This window comes from Camelina sativa, chromosome 16, assembly GCF_000633955.1.
Source record: "Camelina sativa cultivar DH55 chromosome 16, Cs, whole genome shotgun sequence".
In the NCBI taxonomy this organism is placed as follows: Eukaryota; Viridiplantae; Streptophyta; class Magnoliopsida; order Brassicales; family Brassicaceae; genus Camelina; species Camelina sativa.
Window position 1 is genome coordinate 13123717 of NC_025700.1, and position 21801 is coordinate 13145517.

Genomic DNA, 21801 nt, shown 5'->3' on the forward strand with positions numbered 1-21801 from the left:
AAAGGGGTTCTGGATCCTTATCTTTCATTTAGGCTTCTTTTATTTGTTTTCCTGTTTTTAAGAACAAATCAACAAAAAAGGAAAACAGAAAATTCAAGATAAATCAGTATATTAATTCGATTAAACAACAAGAAACCAAAAATTACAAATTGGAAAAAGATTCAAACCTGGTAAAGAAGACCCATATTCGATCGAATACGTTTGGAATCCACACCTAATCTATGATGAAAAATAATAGAATAAGTTAATGAGGAATCCATCCTTACAATAGATTTAGTAATTGAGGAATCTACATCGAATCTATGACAAAGAAGGAGAATATTGTATTAAAAGATCAATCTATTACCTTACTTATCCATTGATGTCGAAATCTGAGAATTACAACAAGACAGAATATCGGATTATTCCGATCAATTTTGTGTAATCGGAGAATTAAAAAAAGATTGATTTTCGGATAAATATGCTGATGAAGTTTTTACTGGGATTCCGAACTGAAAAGATCATTGCCTCAGAGATTATCAGATTAATCCGATCAATGATGTTGATTCAATTTTTTTTTTTATCAAGAAAACTCTATCGGTAAATCGTTTCGACTATTCTTGATTTTTTGTTTTCTTTCTCCCGATAACAAAATCAGAGGATAAGAGTGTTAATGGGCCAATTTCGGAATCACAATAAAAACCCATCTATTCTCCTCATCAACACTTATAAAATTATGGCCCATTAATTCATAGTTTATGTTTCATCTATAATAATAATACACAATACATTATCTTTATGCTCATAATAATACAAAGTAAATGAAATTTTAATTTATTTCAGATTATAGATATAAATAAAAAAAATAAAAAAAATATTATTAAAAAAACCCAGACGTATTATATTTAGTTACAATCATATTAAAAATATAAAACCAAAAACTTTTCTATTTGCCATATAATTTATTTTCAAAGAAAAAGGAATATAATCATTAACAAATGGATTTCAGTTTAAGGTTCCTGAAAATAAAAACAACCAAAGATCTACTTCAGGGTTGTAACACCGTCTAAAGCACGTCAAAACACCGTGTACACACAATAACTTCATTACTAAATAAATAAATAAGCCAATATTTATTACTATATTTAAAAATATTCAAAATATAAAATTTTACCATTCACACTACTAATGTGTCATATATATTAGAAAGCCACTTTTACTTCATCTTTACACTTTATTTTAAAACTACTTAAAAAACAACTATAACTTGATATTATTAAAAAAAAATATTACTACACATTTCCGAAATAAACATTTTAAACAAATTTGGTACTTACAACTTAAAAAAACTTATTTAAAAATTTATTTAATCTACATACAAATAACTTTACCATAATTTAGTTAATATATATTAAATAATATCAAAACTATCCCGCGGTATACCGCGGGTTAAAACCTAGTTTGTTGTATAACCAAAATCACTAACATAATTAAGAATATAGCAGTCTATTTGAAAAAATTAAGAAACTAACATAGAGGGTATGGGAAATTACCATTTTAGTGTTTTTTTTAATAAAATAAATTGTTATCCCATCATATTCTTTTGGATCATTTCTACTATTTTAAAAATGATTCAACATTTCAAATCTATCTTAACAAAATGAATATTTTTCTGCATAAGACGTAATTTGAATTTTTAAAATCAGATAAAAAAAGTTATATTAGCAAATAGTGTTTGTAGTTAGATATAAATTATACTATATAGAATATATATAAATAGAATGGTATACTATACTATTTTCTTTTGGAAACATAAATTAATCAAAAATAATAACAAAATAAAAATGTTTGTAACTACAAACACATAAAATGGAATAGTATAAACAACATGAAAAATACAAGACAAGTTGTTTCCTAAGAAATATACATGTGAAACCTAAATAGAATATATAAATGAAATAGTATAAAATGAAATGAAATGTATGAAACAAGTCGTTTACTAAGAAAAGTACGACATATGAAACATAACATATATACTGAGTTCAATATTTTCCTTAAAAAAAACTATACTCTAAGGGATACAACATAGAGAACCCAAACAATCGAGTCAAACACATATCCAATAAAAAAACTTTATACCCTAAGGATAAATTATTATCAACCTAAACAACTAAGTTAAACGCTAAAAAAATATAATAAGTAAAATCGACATAAATTATTTTCTGATAAAATTATTGAAAATAATTGTTTGTATTCTATGCAGAAGAACAAAAAAATCTTGTAACATAATCAAATTATTTCTAGAATAGTATTTATAAATTACGTGTAGTATAGTACAATTTATATATTGAATGATATGATCTAAATTACTATTGCATTCTTTTAATATTTAAACTAAAAATTGTTTATTTATTTTCAAAATTTTAGTTGAATCTACTTTTTATAATGTGAACCATGGTATGTGTGGAATATCTATGTTTTTATAATAGAATTTGTAAATTTAATTTAGTTTTTGTAAATATATATGATAAGGAAGGGAAATAATTAAAATAAAAAATAAAAACAAGAACATACACACACATGGAGTACTAGGTGACCGTACATGTGTAAGAAAAGAAGAGAGGGAAGTCAATTATTCTTATGCCATAGGGGACACAAATGTCATTATTATAGATAATACATGGTATATGATAGATTGATGGTTAGTATTGTTAGTTAGTTAAATATATTTTTTTTTTTGGTTATTTTGCCAAATTCTCTTAACTTAACAAGAGTAAAAATAATATTTTTTCCCAGAAGGTATACAGTTAATAATTAATTTAATATTTCTATTTCATTAGTATTTCTTAGGTTTTAACTATGAGGTCACAAACTTAAAAGAGGGTGGAGGACCTTCTTCACGTCGGTCTAGAAGATTTTTGGTGTTTATTTAAGGTTTTGTAGAAGATGTTGCGGTCTAGGATGATGATCACTAATCCCATGTTGTTTACAAAATAGATTTCTTTTCATGAGAACGTGTAAATTAAAATGGCACAAAACTCAAACTAATTCCCTCAAATAGAAAAGAGAAAAAAAAAGTTTCCAACATTGAACACAAGGCTGTCGCAGCACTCCTCCTCTCTGGCCAAGGATGCGTTAACAGCCTTAAAACACTCCTGGAAAACCGCGAAGTAAGCTCATTTTCAACTTAGGCACTTATCAACACCATTCTTGATTCGTTCTTACTTGCTCTATCTTTTGTGGATTCTCCTAAGATGCACAAAAACAATCAAAACCTCTCCGCACTAAAGGTTTAGTCAGACAAGAACTACAGAGCCAGTGCTCTGTTTTTACAAAAACACAGTGAATTCTCCTCTCTGTTCTATCTACTATGAAAGTCGTGTAGGTGTTTTACTTATTTATTTGAAGTACGATATTTTCAGGTTGTTACAATCGTGTACATATTGAATATTCCAAAACTGCAACGCTACAAAACGGGTGCATAAGATCAAAGGTTCAAAGACAAAACCTCTTATGTCATGTGCATCTGCAGCTTTTGCGGTTAATGATACAAAATGACAAGACTGGACAAAGTTGTGTCTGAAGCTTCACTTACTTCTTTTCATGTTGATGTTCTGGCAGTTTACGTCTATCACCATCACCAAATGTTTTCATGCCATTTTAACATCATCACTTCAATTGCTGGGAACAACTTTGGCTATGCCAATATGACCAGTTTAATCTAGTCCACACTGAAAAGATATTTCAGATCAGGAATAATAACCTCACTAGCAGAGTACATATAGTTTGGCCCCTGACTTTATAAGCAATGAGTAAATTTATTCTTCAAAAAGCCAATGAATCATCAGCCAAAAACATTATGCATCACGGATTGGAATTTATAGTGTCCTCCAAGACCGGGGGAGCTTCTTCTTAATTGGCTTTGCTTTGACATCAGAGCTAATTGAAATTTCTAGAAATTGAAAATACAACAACACAGCTGAGAAAATGTTGTTAAAGTTGACCAAATCGAATTGAACAAAACAAATACCAACACATGTATCATCAATGAAACATATGAGCTAACTTCAATGCAACAGGGTACATGGTGGACATGAACCATAGCCTGGATTAGCATTCACAGCTGTGCTTGAAGCTAAAGCCGTCGGGACTCAATCTAGTTGTAGACTGCAGAAGAGAGGAGCAGAGGAGACATTTGCTTGAAAAAAAAAAGACATATAGTATATGAAGTAACCACAGATCAAACTATATATAGACAAGGCTCAAACAACACACATACAAAATTATAATTGATGGATGGAGAAACAAACATCATTTAGTAACACGATAAACCATACGAATATGTGTTTTAGAGTACATAGATTACACGATAAACCATACGAATATGTGTCCGCTATCACACTGAGATTAAAAACCACACAGTTAGTTATTATTATACAAAATAACTCAAAATCATCAATAAACATAAACCACAATCACTTTTCAATCAACATGCGAATATAAGGAGAACAGTCGTGGAAATAGGAAGACAATACCTGAAAGATAGGAGCAGTGAGTGCGTTAGAGCAAACAGGACAATCGAGAAGATGTAGGTCGAACAGGAACCCTCTACCAACAATGAAGGCTTCCAAGATTTTTTCCATTATCAGGCATCGGAAGTCACCAATGGAATCCCCACAATCAGGGCATACGTTTTTCATTTTAGTACAACACGAAGAACATGCTATGTGGCCATTGTCACACTGAGATTCAAAACCACACAGTTGGTTAAATATATACAGTAAGCTTATACAAATCTAGACAGATATATATAGTAAGGTTATACATATCTAGACAGATATATATAGTAAGGTTATACAAATCTAAACAGATATATATAGTAAGGTTATACAAATCTAAACAGATAATTTCACTATCATCATCTAAGTTTGCTATTTCAATCTAATGGGAAAAACAAGTTAACATTTAAGGAATAAATTTCTAACTAAATCAGAGTTATCCTAACAGAGCAGGAGCTAGGGTTTAAAATCGTTGAAGAAGGAGAAGGTGGAAGTAAGAAAAAAAGATACCCGAAAGATAGGAATTGTGAGTGAGTCAGAGCAAACGGGACAACGGAGAAGATCTACGTCCACCAGTGTCCCAGATCTTGCCACCGCCGCATCACCTCCACCATTCTCGCATTCTTCTTCTACATGTCGTTGCCTCTTTTGGCGGCTGCTCGATGTTTCTCCGGCCATAGCTATTGGAATTAACTGTGGAATTCGATCGGATTTGCTTCGTTACTCTATGTAAACCCTAGTTCGCCTTTCTATTCTTCCCGCCGAAACGTTTTTGGCCTTGAATGGCACGTAGGTTCTACAATAGTTTTTGGATTTTGTTTTTTAAAAACTAATTTTTTCTCCATTCAAGATTTAACACTAAATAGATTCCTAAAAAAAAAATAGAAAACTAGCTTTTAGTTTTTTTTTACAAATATTAACAAAAACTACAATTCACATAATTAGAAATTATAGGGAAAACTTAAGATTTTTTTTTTTTATGGTTCCTTATGTAAATATTTTTAAAAATAACCAAAAAATAATTTTATTACAAAAACTAAAATCCTAAAAATCAAAAACAAAAAACTAAAAACCAAAAACTATAATCTAAAAATCATTTAAAAACCATATTCCATTCATGGCCTTTCATAGTTTTGGATCAGAATCTGTGGTGGAGGATATTTTGTTGTTTTTTACTCTTTTATAAGTTTTATCATTTACTGTTTACTCATATCGAGGTTGTTTTTTAAAAGGAAAAAATAATTTTGGATTTTAATTGAAACAAATTAATAAATTGATTGTTAAACAATGAAATGAATTAAATTATATAATTATAAGATTTTTTTAAAACATTTTCTTTTCATTTTTTTAGTTAACATAGAAAAGTTTTTTTTAAAATAATGTGATTGTTAAAAATTAAAGGAGTAATATAAAAAATACGTTAGTTAATTATATGGGAGATTTGCACTCTAACATACTGTTTATGAAAGTATGTTCATTTAACACACTTTCTGTTCATGAGACACTTTTTTGCCAACTTTTCCACTGTTCACATAATTTCTAAACTATTTGAACCCTTATCATGTAAGTTGAGGTATAACTAGAACGAGAAAAACTGTTTGTATTACAAATAATAAGAACCATTGGATTGAAACTATTAGTTAAAATTCAATGAACAAGATTTTCTGTCACATTTTTTTCTCCTACTCTCTTTTTAATCACTTTATTTAATTATTATGACATATTTTTGATTTTGTTTTTATGATCCATTATAATTTTATTTTTTCTACATTTTGAGATCCATTTTACTATATTTAAAATGAATAATTATAATGAATAATTATAATACATATTATCCAATTATAGTTGAATATTTGTTGATTGTTATGTGGATGCTAAAAATGTCTTATTATGTGGATAGTTATTTGTGGATACTATACTTATTCTAAAATCAAGTCCACATGGACAAAGAGTTATATACGTCCACTAAAAACAATTTATGTTTTGGTGAAGTAGTCATTGTTAATTATCAAACGATGTTAACCTCATCATATCCCCAAAAAACCTAAGTATGAAACTGTTCATCATATCATATCCTAAACTCTAAACCAGAAACCTCTAAGCCCTAAGCTCTAAACCCTAAACCTCTAAACCCTAAACCCTAAAGCCTAAATCCTAAATTATAAACCTTAACATTAGATCATAATCATAATTTTAAATATAATTTCATAGCAATTTTAATAAATGTAACCAAATATGAAGATTTTTTATTAGAAAACATGAAATTGACCCACCCCAACCTGTAAACACTGAACCTTAAATTAGGCCAAATTTTTGACTACTTGCATTACATTCTTTATAAATTTCCAAATTCATTGATATTGTTCGCGATTATGTGGATGGTTAACATGTATAGATGGATACTTATTTTGGATGACCAGATAAAAAACAATATGAATACCTAATTAATCAAACAACTTGTGGTTTGCTAAAGTAATCATGGTTAACTATCATTCAATTTTAATCTTTCATGTCCATAAAATCAAGTCCACATGGATGAGTTATACACGTCCACTAAAAACTACTTGTGTTTTGGTGAAGTAGTCATTGTTAATTATCAAACAATTTTAACCTCATCATATCCCCTAAAAATCTAAGTATGAAGCTATTCATTATACTAAACCTCAAACCCTAAACCCTAAACCCTAAATCTTAAATCCTAAACCCTAAATTATAAACCCTAAAGCCTAAATCCTAAACTTTAATCTGAAGATCTTTAAACCATAATCATAAATTTAATTTCATAGCAATTTTAACAAATGTAGCCAAATATGAAGATTTTTTACTAGAAAACATGAAATTGACCTACCCCAGTAAATCCTAAACCTTATATTATGCCAAATTTTTGACTTCTTACATTACATTCTTTTTAACTTTCAAATGCATTGATGTTGTTCACTATTATGTGGATGGTTAACATGCATAGATGGATACTTATTTTTGGATGATCAGGAAAAAAAACATATGAATACCTAATTAATTAAAAAAAATTGTGGTTTGATAAAGTAGTCATGGTTAACTATCAAACGATTTTAATTTTTTATGTCCATAAAATCAAGTCCACATGGACAATAAGTTATACACGTCCACTAAAAACTACTTTTGTTTTGGTGATGTAGTCATTGTTTAACTATCAAACAATTTTAACCTCATCATATCCCCTAAAAACCTAAGCATGAAACTATTCATTATATTTTATACTAAACCCTAAACCCTAAATTCTAAACTTTAGATCATAAACTGTAATCATAAATTTAATTTCATAGCAGTTTTAACAAATGTAGCCAAATCTGAAGATTTTTTTACTAGAAGACATGAAACTGACCTACCCCAACCTGTAAACCCTGAACTTTAAATTAGGCCAAAATTTTGACTTGTTGTATTAGATTCTTTATAAATTTCCAAATTTATTGATGTTGTTCTTAACTGGTAAAGAAATATTTGGAAATTATATTACTGGTTTTTGTGCTAGAAACACTTGGAATTTGGCGCCTCAATCCTTTGAGCTTAAGAGAAAGATTTTATTGAAAAAACTCAACCAAGTGTTAACTAGAATTATCCATCTAAATATGTCCACATGTTCATGATTTGTATGACATAATAATTTCATCTAGACAAATTTTCTGCTTTTCTCTAACAAAAATTATATATTTTTGTGTCTACACTTTACAACTAACAAAAGTTATATATTTATTTAAACAATGAAAGAGAGAGAAGAGAATGAAAAAGAAACATGTGAATTGGGTAACTAGAGGAAGATTTACAGTTTGATGGCATTGTTGTAAATAGAGTAATAATGAAAGGATAAGATAGTTAATAGACATAAACAAAGTGTCCAAATAGTAGAAAGTGTGTTAGAATGCAAATACTTTTGAAAAAAATATGTTAGAGTGCAAATATTTCTAATTATATTTGTTAAATTTAGAAATTTAAAATATATTAGTTGAAAGCTTAATTCGATTTTTTTTTTTTTTTTGTGCAATAGAAAAACAAAGTTAAATTCAAAGTATTTTGTTACTATAGTTTTCTCTGTGTTTACAGTGTCCATGGTCCATGGGTACCATAAATTTGATCAGTGATGTATTTTTGCGTTTAGTCAAAAGAAAAAAAGGAAGTAATACTATTTGACTGCCAATGAAATTGAGGAAGATTCATAAAACGAGCAAGGCTTACTACGAACAGAAAATGTGCCATACCAAATTAATCATGCTGATGTTAGTAGACAACTCTTGATTGCTCAAGTAATAGCTAAAAGAACTTGAGCTATGCCAATATGACCAGTTTATTGAAGACTTCCTTTTATCTTAATGCTAGAGAACAATAGATGCAAGTCGAAAGAGACAAGATATACTTGGACTGGACCATACTAATAACCTCATTAGCAGAGTACAATAGTTGTGGCTCCTAACTTTAGAGCAATGTGTGTAATTGAAACCGAATCTCAATTATTAAAATGCAGTGATCCTCAAAATCATGGATCATCAGCAAAACACATTATGCAGACTATTATAACATCTAACCATACACTGAAACTACAAAACCGAGTTAGTTTTTAAAAGCTGGGTAATGATTCTTGCGGAATGAGATAAAGCCCTGTATAGTTCTCGGAAACTAATCTGTTCTTAGTGCATTATGCATATGAAAAGGGATGAAGAAACAGAAGAGAAAGTAGTGCAAGAAGCTATTGATCATACATTGACATCTGAGCTAAATGAAAGAAATATCCAGAAATGGAAAAGAGAACAGCACAACTAAAAAACCATAGGTCCATAACAACCCCACCACATAGAACATAACTCAAACAAAAATGATGACAACATTCAGATACGGTAGAGTAAGAATATGATTGAGTAATCCATCCCAATATACGTAGTCAAGTCAAAGATTCCAATTCTAAAAACTAGAATCAAAGAACAAACAGACACGTAAGTAGTATAACAGATTGTTGGAGAAAAATCAGCATTAAGTAAAACAACGAGTCATGAAACTAATTCGTTAAGAGTGCATAGATGACAAACTAAAGTAGCTGCAGCAATACATCAGAAGGGTAAATGAAGTTATGAACAAAACGACATACAATGGATATGATATGATTGATTATTACTCTTCTTCATCAGCATCTTCTTCTTCTTCTTCATTGTTTTCTAGCCGGCGGATGCAAATATTCATTTTCAAACGAATCCCCTGCTCCTGGAAATAGTAAGGGACCAACATAAAGTCCTTCTCAGGAGTTCGATAGCTCACTTTCTGAATCCTTTCCATCTCCTCCAGTTCAAACGTCATAGTTTTACCTCCAGACTTGTAGGAGAGATGATAGGAGAACTCCCCAACTCCTGGAGCAGAAGGTGCTATACAATTCACAGTCACGTAAAATCCTTGCGGCTCCTTAAAACACTGAACCACAACCAAGGGACCATCTGCAGATTCCTGAAGAACAAGAATCTTATCACTTATGAGCAGCCATGCGCCAGAGGAACGGCCACACACGAATTTATTCCATGAGTCTTCGTCGTCGTGGTTAGCATAGTAATGACTATAGAGATCCTTGTACACGCCGCTGTAGTCACAGCCTGGTTCAGGACAGTAGCACAGAGCAAACCTACATTTCTTCTCATGGACTAATTCTTTCCCATAAGAGAACTTCTGAGTACAACCAAGTCTGGCGTTTGGGCATGGCACAATGACAGCTTCAACAACTCTCTCCATTATCCTAGATCTAAAGTTACCAATAGGTAAAGTGCAAGCAGGGCATTTGTTCCTCAGTTTAGTACAACAAGACGAACAAGCTATATGTCCATTGTCACACTGAGAAAGCGAAACCAAAACTCACAATTCAATGAAACTATAACACCAAAATACAAATCAAACTGGTAAATTCATATGTTATCTGGGAAGGAACAGTGACTGTAATGAGATAAACATCAATTAAGGCCTCTAATCTCACACATACGCAACATTTATCACCAAAATTATCATCCATAAACCCTAAATCACAATACAGTTTTTCAAAACTCACAAGTCAATGAAACTATAACACCAAAATACAAATCTAAAACTGGGAAGGAACATTCATCTATATACACTAGTAACCCACAATTTAGTGACTGTAATGAGATAAACATCTATTAAGGCTTATAATCTCACACATATGCAACATTTATCACCAAAATCCTCATTCATAGACCCTAAACCCAGAAGAAGGAAGGAACAGTGGGATGAAGTAAGAAACAAAGACCTGAAAGATAGGAATCGTGAGTGCGTGACAACAAATGGGACAATCGAGGAGATCTAGCTCGAACATTGTCCCAGTTCGTGTCACCTCATCTCCTCCTCCACCATTCTCGGCTTCTTCTTCAGCAGCGGCGGGAGCTCGAAGCTTCTCCATCCATGGCTATTGGATTCGCTATTTTGTGGAGTAAAAACCCTAGATCCCCTTTTTCTATCTTCCCGCCGGAATGTTTTCAGAGGTTTTAGGATCAAAGATTCAGAATCTGTGGTTGTGAACATTTTTGTTTCTACTAATAATAACTCTTTATCATTTACCCGTTTACTCATCATCATTAGTCATATACCAGAGATATATATATCCTACTATATGAAACTAAGCTTAATTTTAAGGTAAAAAATTAGGATGAGGTATTGGTTTAGGGGTACGTATTGGTTTTAGGATTTAGAAAAAATTTTAATGATTTTAAAATTTAGGTAAAATATGTTGTTATTCAATCAAGATTTTTAAAAATTCTTTAAAAATTTGGTGTTATTGGTTGTGAATTTGTAAAAAGTTATCTAAAATCTTGATAAATCTAGTGTTATTAGATTAAGAGTTTTATAAAGTTATTAAAATTCTTTCTAAATCCTAAGGATGAGGTATTGGTTTAGGATTTAGAAAGAATTTTAATGACTTTATGTTCTTGCTAATTGTTAGAATCATAGAAAATTGAAAGTTAAAACTGAAGGATTCAAAGAGATTGTTTAGAAAGTTTTTTAAAATCTTGATGATTTGTTTTTTCTAATCTTGTAAAATCTTTCTATTTGATGGAAGAGTTTTCATGACTTTTGTTATGAAGGAAATGATGTAAAATCCTAAACCAATAACATAAAATTTGAATTCATTAACAATCCAAAATTCTTTTGTTTTACTTGAATAACATAAAACTTTTAATGACTTTATAAAACTCTTAATCCAATAACACTAGATTTATCAAGATTTTAGATAACTTTTTACAAATCCACAACCAATAACACCAAATTTTTAAAAAGTTTTTAAAAGTCTTGATTGAATAACAACATATTTTACCTAACTTTTAAAGTCATTAAAATTCTTTCTAAATCCTAAACCAATACCTCCCCCTTACATTCATTTATCATTAGAAAAGTTTAATTAATTTTTATTAATTATTAATAAACAATAAAATTGTAAACAAATCATATTAAATAAAATATACAAAAGTAAATAAAATCTATTCGAATCTAAACTAATTTGTACTTGAAAAAAAGTATTATTAAAAATTTAACAGCTAAGATTTTAATAATTTAATTTAATAAAATCTACAACTACAAATTTTATCAACATTTTCTACCCGGTTAAATTTTTTTATATCACAAATCTAAAAATCTATATCAATTCCGTTTAACAGCTTAGATTTTAAAAATTAATAAATAACATAATAACAAAATAAATTATTACAATTTTTTATCAAAAAAACTCAGCTTGCGTATAACTGCAGGATTGGTACCTAGTTTTTTTTTTTAATAATTTGGATTTTTTTGTTGGACAAAAAAATAACAAATACTAATAATAATTTGGATTTTAATTGAAAAAATTAAACAAAATGATTGTTAAATGATTAAAAGAACTGAAACTAATTATAAAATAACTATATTTTTCTGGAAAATAAGAAAAAGGTTTATCAATACTTGTTGATTTTATAGTTTAAAAAAAATATATATTTCCTGTACTATAATCCCTTAGTTAATAAATTATAAAGATTTTTCTTATATCCTTACTAAATTATTTCTTTAATAATGACAACATTTTGCTTAAATAAATTTGACAAACTTAAGTTAATTTTCTTTCTAATTTTGGTTTGACAAAAAAAAAACTTTTATCTTTTTTTTGAGACTTCTATGTCTCTTTTCACATTCATATATTACTTGGAAATTCCCCTACTTTTTTTCCATATTGTTTCCTCTATTTTTTGAAGAAAAAAAATAGAGCTATAAAACTATTTTTTGAAAATAATTTATATTAATTGTCATGAACATGAAATCATATGTATATTTATTTTCTTAGATTATTTCCTTAGATCATATAATGTAACCTTAACTTGACTGATATGTTGGAATTTGAAAATCACTAACCTAACCAGAATAAAAAAAGGACCCAAAAGCTGAAAGATTGGTGTCTACACTGGCTCGCAGCAACTGGGGTAAACTGGGTAGTCGATGTTGGTTTCCCAATTTATTTGTACTCATCTCATATGAGCTTCTTTTAACTGCATTGTGTATAAGCTGTTATAACTTAGCACACACTCCAAGATTGGTTGTACTTTGAATTCAGGTTAGGTTCTATTTTCGGCGTCTTGTGACTACCTTAGCTTTTGGGCCAATGGATATTGTAAGACATTTTTATTGAAAATGTGTATTATGAAAAATGGCCAACTTTGTCCATTTGAGTGACACCTTAGTGGAGAGAGTGTCACATGTTTGTCCTCCTTAATTCATGTTTTTTATTCTTTTTTTTATATGACAAACTGTTTCAATATTTAACTAAGTAAATTTAGAGAGGTTTAGAAGATGTCTCAAGAAAACAGATGCATCACCAAAAGGCAAAAGAGTATCATGAGTGAATCAAAGAGCCACTTCTTACTCTTGGCGTAAACCATGAATGTACGTACATATGGTTAACGCGTTACAATTTTGTCAATAGTTTAAAGAGTTGCAGCAGTAATCGAGATATTGGTTAATATTGTAGAGAAATTCTTGAAAATTTGTCCCTAAAGAATTAACTTTTTATGTATGAAGAAGAATGAAGTTTTGTTCACTATCAAATGGAAGATAGTTGAATAAATTTGTAGAATGTTAGTTTAGAAAAATACAAAGACAAAGAGAAAGATAGTTGAATAAATTCATGAATGTTGGTATTCATATTCTAATATTTAGAAGTTGTCAAAAAGAAAATCATGTGAACTTATTATAAAAAAAAAAATTCTAAAGTTATATTCAAGAAATTGAAGAGCTAATAAATGTAAAATTTAGTTAACCAAAAAACTTTTTGTTACAAAATATGCCTTCTTAGATCAAGTTTGTATTTGATATGTTTTTTTGATGTTTTAGACAATAATTATAAAATGATTAAATTTCTTAAAATTTTTGTTTTGCATGTGTGTATACGCGTAGAATTACCAATATAATGTTTTAAGACTATACAAATCAAATAATAAACATTATGTAGAATGACCAATATAATGTTTTAAAACTATGCAAAATCACTACAAGACACTTCAAACACGCGTATACACACATGCCATCATCTCTTTCCATGCAAATTATTCATCTTAGTTTGGTAGATATATTTATGAACAAATAAATAAACAGCGCGCTAAGGGATGACAAGAACGTAGCATGATCCCAATTCGTTTAAATAGTTATTTTTTTAACCTCTAAAACTGAGTAAAAAGATGAGAGGAATCTTCGCATCTTCTCATACTTGAATATATTTTCTTTCAGTCTTTCACTGCCGATGCAAATCCGTAATTTCCAATGGTCATCTTTAATCATATAAGACGGAATGAACATGAATCCATCATCTTTAGGATGTTTCTGTTCTCTCACTTTCTGAATTTTCTTCACCATCAATCCAAGTCTTAGTGTGCTTAATTAACTCGTTTAGTTTAGCCAGACTACGTGAGAGGTTGTGTATTTCCGGAGCCATAGGTGCAATTTGGTTTACAGCCACATACACGCCATCCAAATCCGATCCTTTAAAAGCCTGAACTACAATCAAATCACCCTCTTTCTCTTCCTGCATAGTAACAATCTTCAACCTTCTTAGGTTAATGGCAAACATAAAAGTTCTAGGTAACTCCGTCAGTATAGTGTACACCACGGACATGGCTTTTGAGATCCGTGTAAGAGCCAATATACGGGTGTTAACATAGCACACCATGGTCTTTACATATTGCTCGCGAGCGAATGTTTTGTATTCTATCATTGCTCTTCAATTCTTTATTAGATAGATGACACAAACAGTGTGTACCAACAATGCTTCTTTATCAATCTAAATAAATATAGAAATTAAAAGTTATTTTGGTACAGTTTTAATAGTATTGCTATTTGACATGTTCTTTTCATAACAAATCGTCGTCGTCTCTCTCCTTATCTTTGGTTAGACATCCGTGCTCTACTAATATCCTCTCCACTCCACGATATTTTATATTTTTTTACATTAAAAAGTTGTATGTTGAGATACTGATAAAATATTCGCTTCACAAATATAACTCACTTGTTCATAGTTTTCAATAATACAAACATACAACTCTTATCAATTATCAATACAAAAAAAATTCTTTCGTTTGTGACAGGTCAGTTTTTGTATTGAACCAAAAACTGACACATCAGGAAAATCTGTTATCAATTAAATTATAACAATAATATAACTTATCTTTTTTTTGCCAATAGGGACACATTAATTTTTTCTTCTTTCTACCAATCAATTTCTTCTTCTTCTTTCTCTCGTCCAATTTTAGTATTGATTTCTTCTTTAGTCGGAGACGATGGTAGTAGCGGCGGAGGTTTTAGCGGATTCATCAAGAAGATTAGCTCAAGTATTTGTAGCTCTCATATCGGCCTCTCGACAAAGCCGCCTCCTGGACTTCCTGCTCCTAAAAAGAAAAAACCGTCGTCGATTCGGTGTAGGAATGGGGAATTAATCGGTTGTCGTGCTTTTGGAAAGGTTTACATGGGAATGAACCTCGATTCAGACGACATGGTTGAACACAGACATGGTTTAACTCCTCGATTCAAACGACATTGAAAGATGCTCGAAAGAGAAGATTTCGTATGTAATGTGCATTTACTATTATCAATCCGTCAATTAAGCTTCCCAATTACACATATGATCATGTTTTTTTCCCAATTATTCTTGGGTGCATGATTTTGGCTCATTAGTTTTTGTTTTCTTTCTGCTTGAAAAAAACCCAAAAAAAAGAATTTAAGCTCACCTTGGAAAGTTGTCACGTCGCAGCTATTCTAGAGTTGTGCAAAGTATGAATTTCCATGGTCCTTGGTGATTGCCATGCCACAGAAAACGTGGCAGTTACTTGCCAATTCTTAATACTGGCTTTTCTAATAACTAGGAATAATTTCAACATCACTCTCTATGTCCAGGCCAATGCATTAGAATCTGTCTTTGAAAAAGTTTTGGCTCTTGTTTTAAACTTTGCATATAGCCAAGACAAGAAAGATGGTATCTATGTCATATGGAAAGAGATGTGGAGATGCCAATATTCCGTTGTTACAAAGATTGGTACTTGTGTCTATTCTAGAAACCCTTGACAGAAGCCTGATGAACATTTTAATAAGTTAACTTTTTATTATTCTCATCTCTTTAGGTTCAGTCATGCTATAGATTACCATGCGTCCTTGGTTATGCACACTTCACAGATTATGCTCTTGATCGCAGAGTGTCAAAGACATCAATGAGGGTTTGTGAAGAACCCTTAAGTGATTAGTTTAGCATTTTTCATTGCTTGTTTATACTGATGTCCTTATTTGGAGGACGATTTGGGGATTTCTTTTTTATTGAAAGAGTGTGTTGTACTGTGATGAACGAGAGTGTTACAATGAGTTGTCTTTTTTTTTGTTTATGCCTTCTCAAGAACTTGGCTCTCAACACCATGTTCTGTTTTTTATTACTTTGTTAGGTAACAGAGATATAAAACAAGATTTGGACATCCAAGTTCCAAAGAAGCAGAAGAAAGACTTGATTGTGTTGTTCAGAAGGAGAAAACTGAATTCGAGGAAGAGCAAAAGGTATAACACCAGTCTCATTGTTTAATTTGTAGTGAGCAGTGTCAAGTGACTGATAAGGTTCCAACTTGATCCTAAGCTTTTCAAGTGATTAAATGTTTATGTTTAGTTTAGGTGTTAGGTTATGATAAGAACAAATATAATGTTTTAATCTTGTAAGAGATAAATTATATGAGATTTAGGAGACCAAGGTTGAAGTGCCAAAACCTAAAGTATTCTAAGAGATCCATCAAGAAAATTTACAATGTAGACATCAAAAAGTAATCTCATTTACTGTTCTAAAGGGTTTGTGAGTGAGAAACAAATCAAGAATTAATGGTTTGTAATCCCTAAGTTTATTTGCTAATTAATTTAAAATATATTCAAAAACTAAATTTATGAAATAAAAAACTCATGATGACGTAAATAATAATAACAAGAAAAATTACTATTGAAATTATCAAAAACTTATGAATTGATTCCAAATAACATATTAAATTATAAAATCAAAAATATATATAACAAAATAAAATAAAAAACCAATCTCGCAGCATAGCGCGGGTACCAACCTAACAACACATAAATAGCAAAAATCTAAAACCAAAAATATTAACAATGAACATTGTCAAAAACTGTATTAATAATGATTTTTTTATCCAAAATAATAAAAATAAAAACAAAATCTAAAACAATCCTGCGGCGTAGCACGGATACTATTCTAATCTTTTATAATACTACTTGAAAATCTGTATTTTATGACTTTATTTCTATTTGACCAGATTACATTAAATTCTTGCGTCCAATACTCCTAATTAACCGATGTAGCTTATTTTCAATGATTTTTCGAATTGTAATTAAGATAACCAATTTCATTTTGTTCTTTGACAAAAAATAATCACTTTGATTTTCTTACATTGGAGTAATATTTTATGGATCAAAATCGAGAATGCATCTTGGACCATTTAATGTATACAATTTTTTTTAAAGCTATTAGTTCTACGTTGCTAATTGCGTTCTCATTTGCTTTTATTATAATTTATTTTGTTGTATACAGTCCTTCATATTCATATATTTTTATTTTTATGATTTTGTTTCCGTTAAATTTTGTTTTTCAACGATTTTGTTTCCGTTCCCAACATTTCTATATCCTTCCTATTCATGTACTACTACTATTTTTGATGCTGGGAACTAGATATGCTAGTAATAAATTCTCTTAGTGTATATATGTGACCTCTCTGCATGTGTACATTGCCAGTCATTAACACATTCCAGCTAGTTTTTTTTTTTTACTTTAATTTCTTTTGTATAAAACATCAAAGATGACTAAAGTCACAGTTCTTTCTTTTTTTTTTTTCAACCAAACATTAATCAAATTAAAAAATAACTCCAAGATTGGTTGCCCAAACCGGAGGAAAAGAGTTCACAGTTCTTTCTTTTGTATAAAACATCAAAGATGACTAAAGTCACAGTTCTTCTTGCTATCTTTATGATCGTCCTCGTTTTTGGTTTGTTTTACATCTACCATCCTCTAAACATATTAAAACATTTATAATTATTGTTTTTCTCAGCATTTTGTATTTTATAAGAATTGTTTTTAAAGATTATGTTTTAAATATTCATTGGCTACACCACTTATTTCTGGTTCGACCAAATTGATTTAATTATCGATTTGAACCGGTTTGGTTTAGGAAAAACCATTGAACCAAGATATTTAAGTGGGAAAACGACTTAGGTCGTGTTTTATTGTTGTCTTGGTCGCCGTTTGTAGTTTTTGAGAGAGAAAGAGGAGAAAACAGTTTCTAAGAGTTCTTATGAGAGTTTGTGAGTTTTGAAGACGTTTTTGGAGGGATCTTGCTGTGAGAGTAAAGATCCAAGGTTAGGAACGTGGTGGGAAGGTTTCTGTGGTGGTAACTTCATCTTTTGGGCTTAGATCTCATTGTTAGCTAAGGTGAGTTCATGACCATGGCTTATCTAAGCTAAGATCTCTGTTTCTATGATATTGTCTGTTGTTTGGTTGTTTGTTTTGGTTGTTTGTGAGTTTTTCGTAGCTCCTGAGGCTTGGATTCGTTCCTGGGATTGTGTGGGACAAAGAGAAGAAGTTTGGAGGCGAGATTCAGAGGTTCTATTCGAAGGAAATGACTGCTCGACAGTGGTGTCGGTCGACACCAACGCGAGGACGGCTCGGAAACTTAGCGAGTGTCGGTCGACACCATGTGGAGGTGTTAGTCGACACCGTTAGGGTTTCGGGGGTGTCGAGCAGGTGTCGGTCGACACCCAAGTGGTGTTGGTCGACACCAGATGTCCAGTGTCGGTCGACACCTTCTGGTATCGGTCGACACCTTCTAGTATCGGTCGACACTATTCTGACAGTAACCGGATCGTGTCGGGTCACTTTTTCATGTTCCTGGTTTGTTTTATTGTTGTTGTTTGTGACATGAGAGATCTTAGTGCTTGTGTGTATAGCCCAGTAGATGGGAGGATTGCCTCACTGAGTATTTATCAAATACTCATGCATCTCAATTTGTGTTTGTGGTGCAGGTAAAGACAAAGTGTGATCGTGGAATCAAGGCAATGAAGAGGAAGATGTTCAAGGGACTCGATTGGATGTTGTCTGGCATTGCTAGGTTGCTAGAGTTAGGTCTTTAGAACTTATTAGGTTTCCAGTTCCTTGGTTTTCTGTTGTTTGACATTGAAATGGTTAGGATTGGTTGTTGGTTATTCTATTATGGATTAATATTGGATTATTGGTTCAGTTGGTTATTTAATTGGTATTGTTAATCCGCTGTTGTTTGTGATTGTGGTTAGATGGCTAGTGGGTATGGGACCACTAGTCATAGTTATTTATATTATTATTATTTATTATTATAAAAAAACGGGTCAGGTCGTTTCAGTTTGGTATCAGAGCCCTTACGGTTCTAGGTTTGGGTTCACTAGGTTTTTGTTGTGTTGTCTGGGATTGCATGTCTTGATTGATTATGTGAGTTAGTCAATTGTGTGTGGCATGGAGTCCTAGAACATCTTCTTCGAGCCTACATTGTGATTCCACGGTGAGTTTTGTTTTTGTGTTCTGTTTATTGTGTGCTTAGCCTTCTGCTCATGGTAGTGCAGATGGTTAGAGAGGATGCTGTTTCTGGTCATGGTCGTGGACGCGGACGTGGTCATGGTAGGGGCAGAGTCCCAGTGGTTAGTGAGACTGCAGACCAGAGTGAGACAACAGAGGGTGTCGGTGAGTCGCAGGGTGTCAAGGGGGATTCCATGAGTGTGGCCGGAGGGGACGGTGCTGATGCTCCAGTAGCCGGTGATGTTTGAGCCCCAGGTGCGGGTGTCCCAGTGGGTGGAGTCCCGGGTGTCGACCTTTCGGGTTTGCTGGCACAGTTGTTGGAGTGGTTGCCACCTGTGGCACCGGCACCGACTCAGGTAGTGCCACCAGTGGTGGCTGCGGATGTGGGGGTCCATTCTTGTTATATCAGCATTCTGACAGAGATGGGCCGTATTGGTACCGAGCGGTTTTCGGGAGATACAAATCCTACCGCTGCGGATTCGTGGAGGAGGAGTGTGGAACGTAACTTCCATACTCTGAGGTGTCCTGAGGGATTTTGGGTGGACATTGGGGTCCACTATTTGTCTGGTGATGCTCAGTTGTGGTGGAGTTCTGCGGCAGCCAGGAGAGTGTAGAGGGAGATGTCTTGGGCTGACTTTGTCTTGGAGTTCAACCGCAAGTATTTTCCAAGGGAGGCACTGGATAGGTTGGAGGTGCAGTTCCTTCAGCTAGCTCAGGGGACTCGGTCAGTGCGGGAGGTTAACTTGGACTTCAGTCGAATTCTGAGGTACGGGGGTCGAGATTTGGAGTCTGAGGAGGCTCAGATCAGGAGGTTCTTGAGGGCCCTACGTGATGACTTGAGGGTTCACTGTAGGGGCGGAGTTATGCTTCGCGTGTAGAGCCGGTCGAGACTGCAGCAGGGATTGAGGAGGATATCCGGGCACAGTCAGTGGTGGCTAGCCCAGCAGTCCAACCTAGTAGGGCTCATCATCAGTGAGGTTCTAGCAAGGGCGGTAATCCTGCGCAGGGAACCAAGAGGAAGTGGGAGGCTAGGCATACGTCGAGTGGTGTGAGTTGCTTCAGGTGTGGGAGCAAGGATCACAAGATTGTTAGTTGTCCCAAGAGGAGAGCCCCGTCGACAGCAGATCTTGTGTGCTACTATTGCAGGGAGCCAGGGCACATCAAGCCCTATTGTCCCAAGTTGCAGCCGGTAGCAGTGGCGGCGTTGCAGCAGGTGCAGCCGGGAGCGCAACAGGTGGCACGGATTGAGCAGGCGTCACGGGTTTACACGACTGTGGAGACTGGTGGGACCATTGCCGGGGCGATCACAGGTATAATCTCTGATACTTTGTCTTTGTGAATTCTTACTAAGTTCGGATTTTATGTTGTCCTGTGATACATGTTAGGTTCTCAACACATGAGGTTTGTGTAAGGACTTTGTTGGTGGGCGGGTTTAAGTCCCACGTTATGTTTGATTCTGGAGCTACTCATAGCTTCATTACCCCGGAGTGTGCAGAGAGTGCGGGTATTGTGGGGGATCCCGGAGAGAGTACAAGAGTTGTCAGGGTTGCTGGAGGCAAGTTTATGAGGGTCATTGGTAGAGCGAGGGGTATCGAGATTCAGATCGCGGGATAGTCTTGGCCTGCGGATTTGCTTATCAGCCCAGTGAAGTTGTATGACGTTATCTTGGGGATGGACTGGTTGCATCGGCATATGGTTCATCGGGATTATCATCGAGTTAGAGTGGAGTTTGAGCGTTTAGGAGGGAAGTTGGTTTATAAGGGGATTAGACCGACTTCGGGGAGTTTCGTGATCTCAGCCATTCAGGTTGGGAAGATGATCGAGAAGGGCCGTGAGGCTTATTTGGTTACTATATCTATGCCAGAATCAGTGAGGGAGTCTACGGTTAGTGGTATTCAGGTTGTAGAGGAGTTTGAGGACGTGTTCCAGTCGTTGCCGGGATTATCACCTTCTCGGTCTGATCCTTTTACGATTGAACTGGAACCAGGGATGACACCGTTATCCAAGGCTCCTTACAGGATGGCTCCAGCAGAGATGGCAGAGCTGAAGAAGCAGCTAGAGGATTTGTTGAGCAAGAGATTCATCCGTCCTAGTGTATCACCGTGGGGAGCGCCAGTTTTATTCGTTAAGAAGAAGGATGGGAGTTTCCGCTTG

At 32.9% G+C, this 21801-nt stretch overlaps 1 protein-coding gene, 1 long non-coding RNA gene and 1 pseudogene across 2 annotated transcripts; all 3 read right to left on the reverse strand.

The window, feature by feature from the left end:
• Positions 4 to 562, reverse strand: LOC109129633. The gene is made up of 3 exons (XR_002035918.1): positions 347 to 562; positions 168 to 219; positions 4 to 51 (listed from the first exon to the last, which is right to left on the reverse strand). It is a non-coding gene; the product is annotated as an uncharacterized LOC109129633 (long non-coding RNA).
• On the reverse strand, positions 4366 to 5272 carry LOC109129630 (E3 ubiquitin-protein ligase SINA-like 1). Its single transcript, XM_019238127.1, has 2 exons — positions 5049 to 5272; positions 4366 to 4721 (listed from the first exon to the last, which is right to left on the reverse strand). Exons 1-2 carry the CDS (start codon positions 5214 to 5216, stop codon positions 4455 to 4457), a joined length of 435 nt encoding a protein of 144 aa, XP_019093672.1. The 5' UTR covers positions 5217 to 5272; the 3' UTR covers positions 4366 to 4454.
• Positions 9557 to 11105, reverse strand: LOC104750447 (annotated as a pseudogene).

Excerpts from the sequence above, each read along its gene's own strand:
- LOC109129630 (XM_019238127.1), bottom strand. The coding sequence starts at position 5,216 with ATGGCCGGAGAAACATCGAGCAGCCGCCAAAAGAGGCAACGACATGTA. Across the intron at positions 4,722-5,048 it reads TCACAATTCCTATCTTTCGG|TGTGACAATGGCCACATAGC; the intron begins GTATCTTTTTTT and ends TTTGAATCTCAG.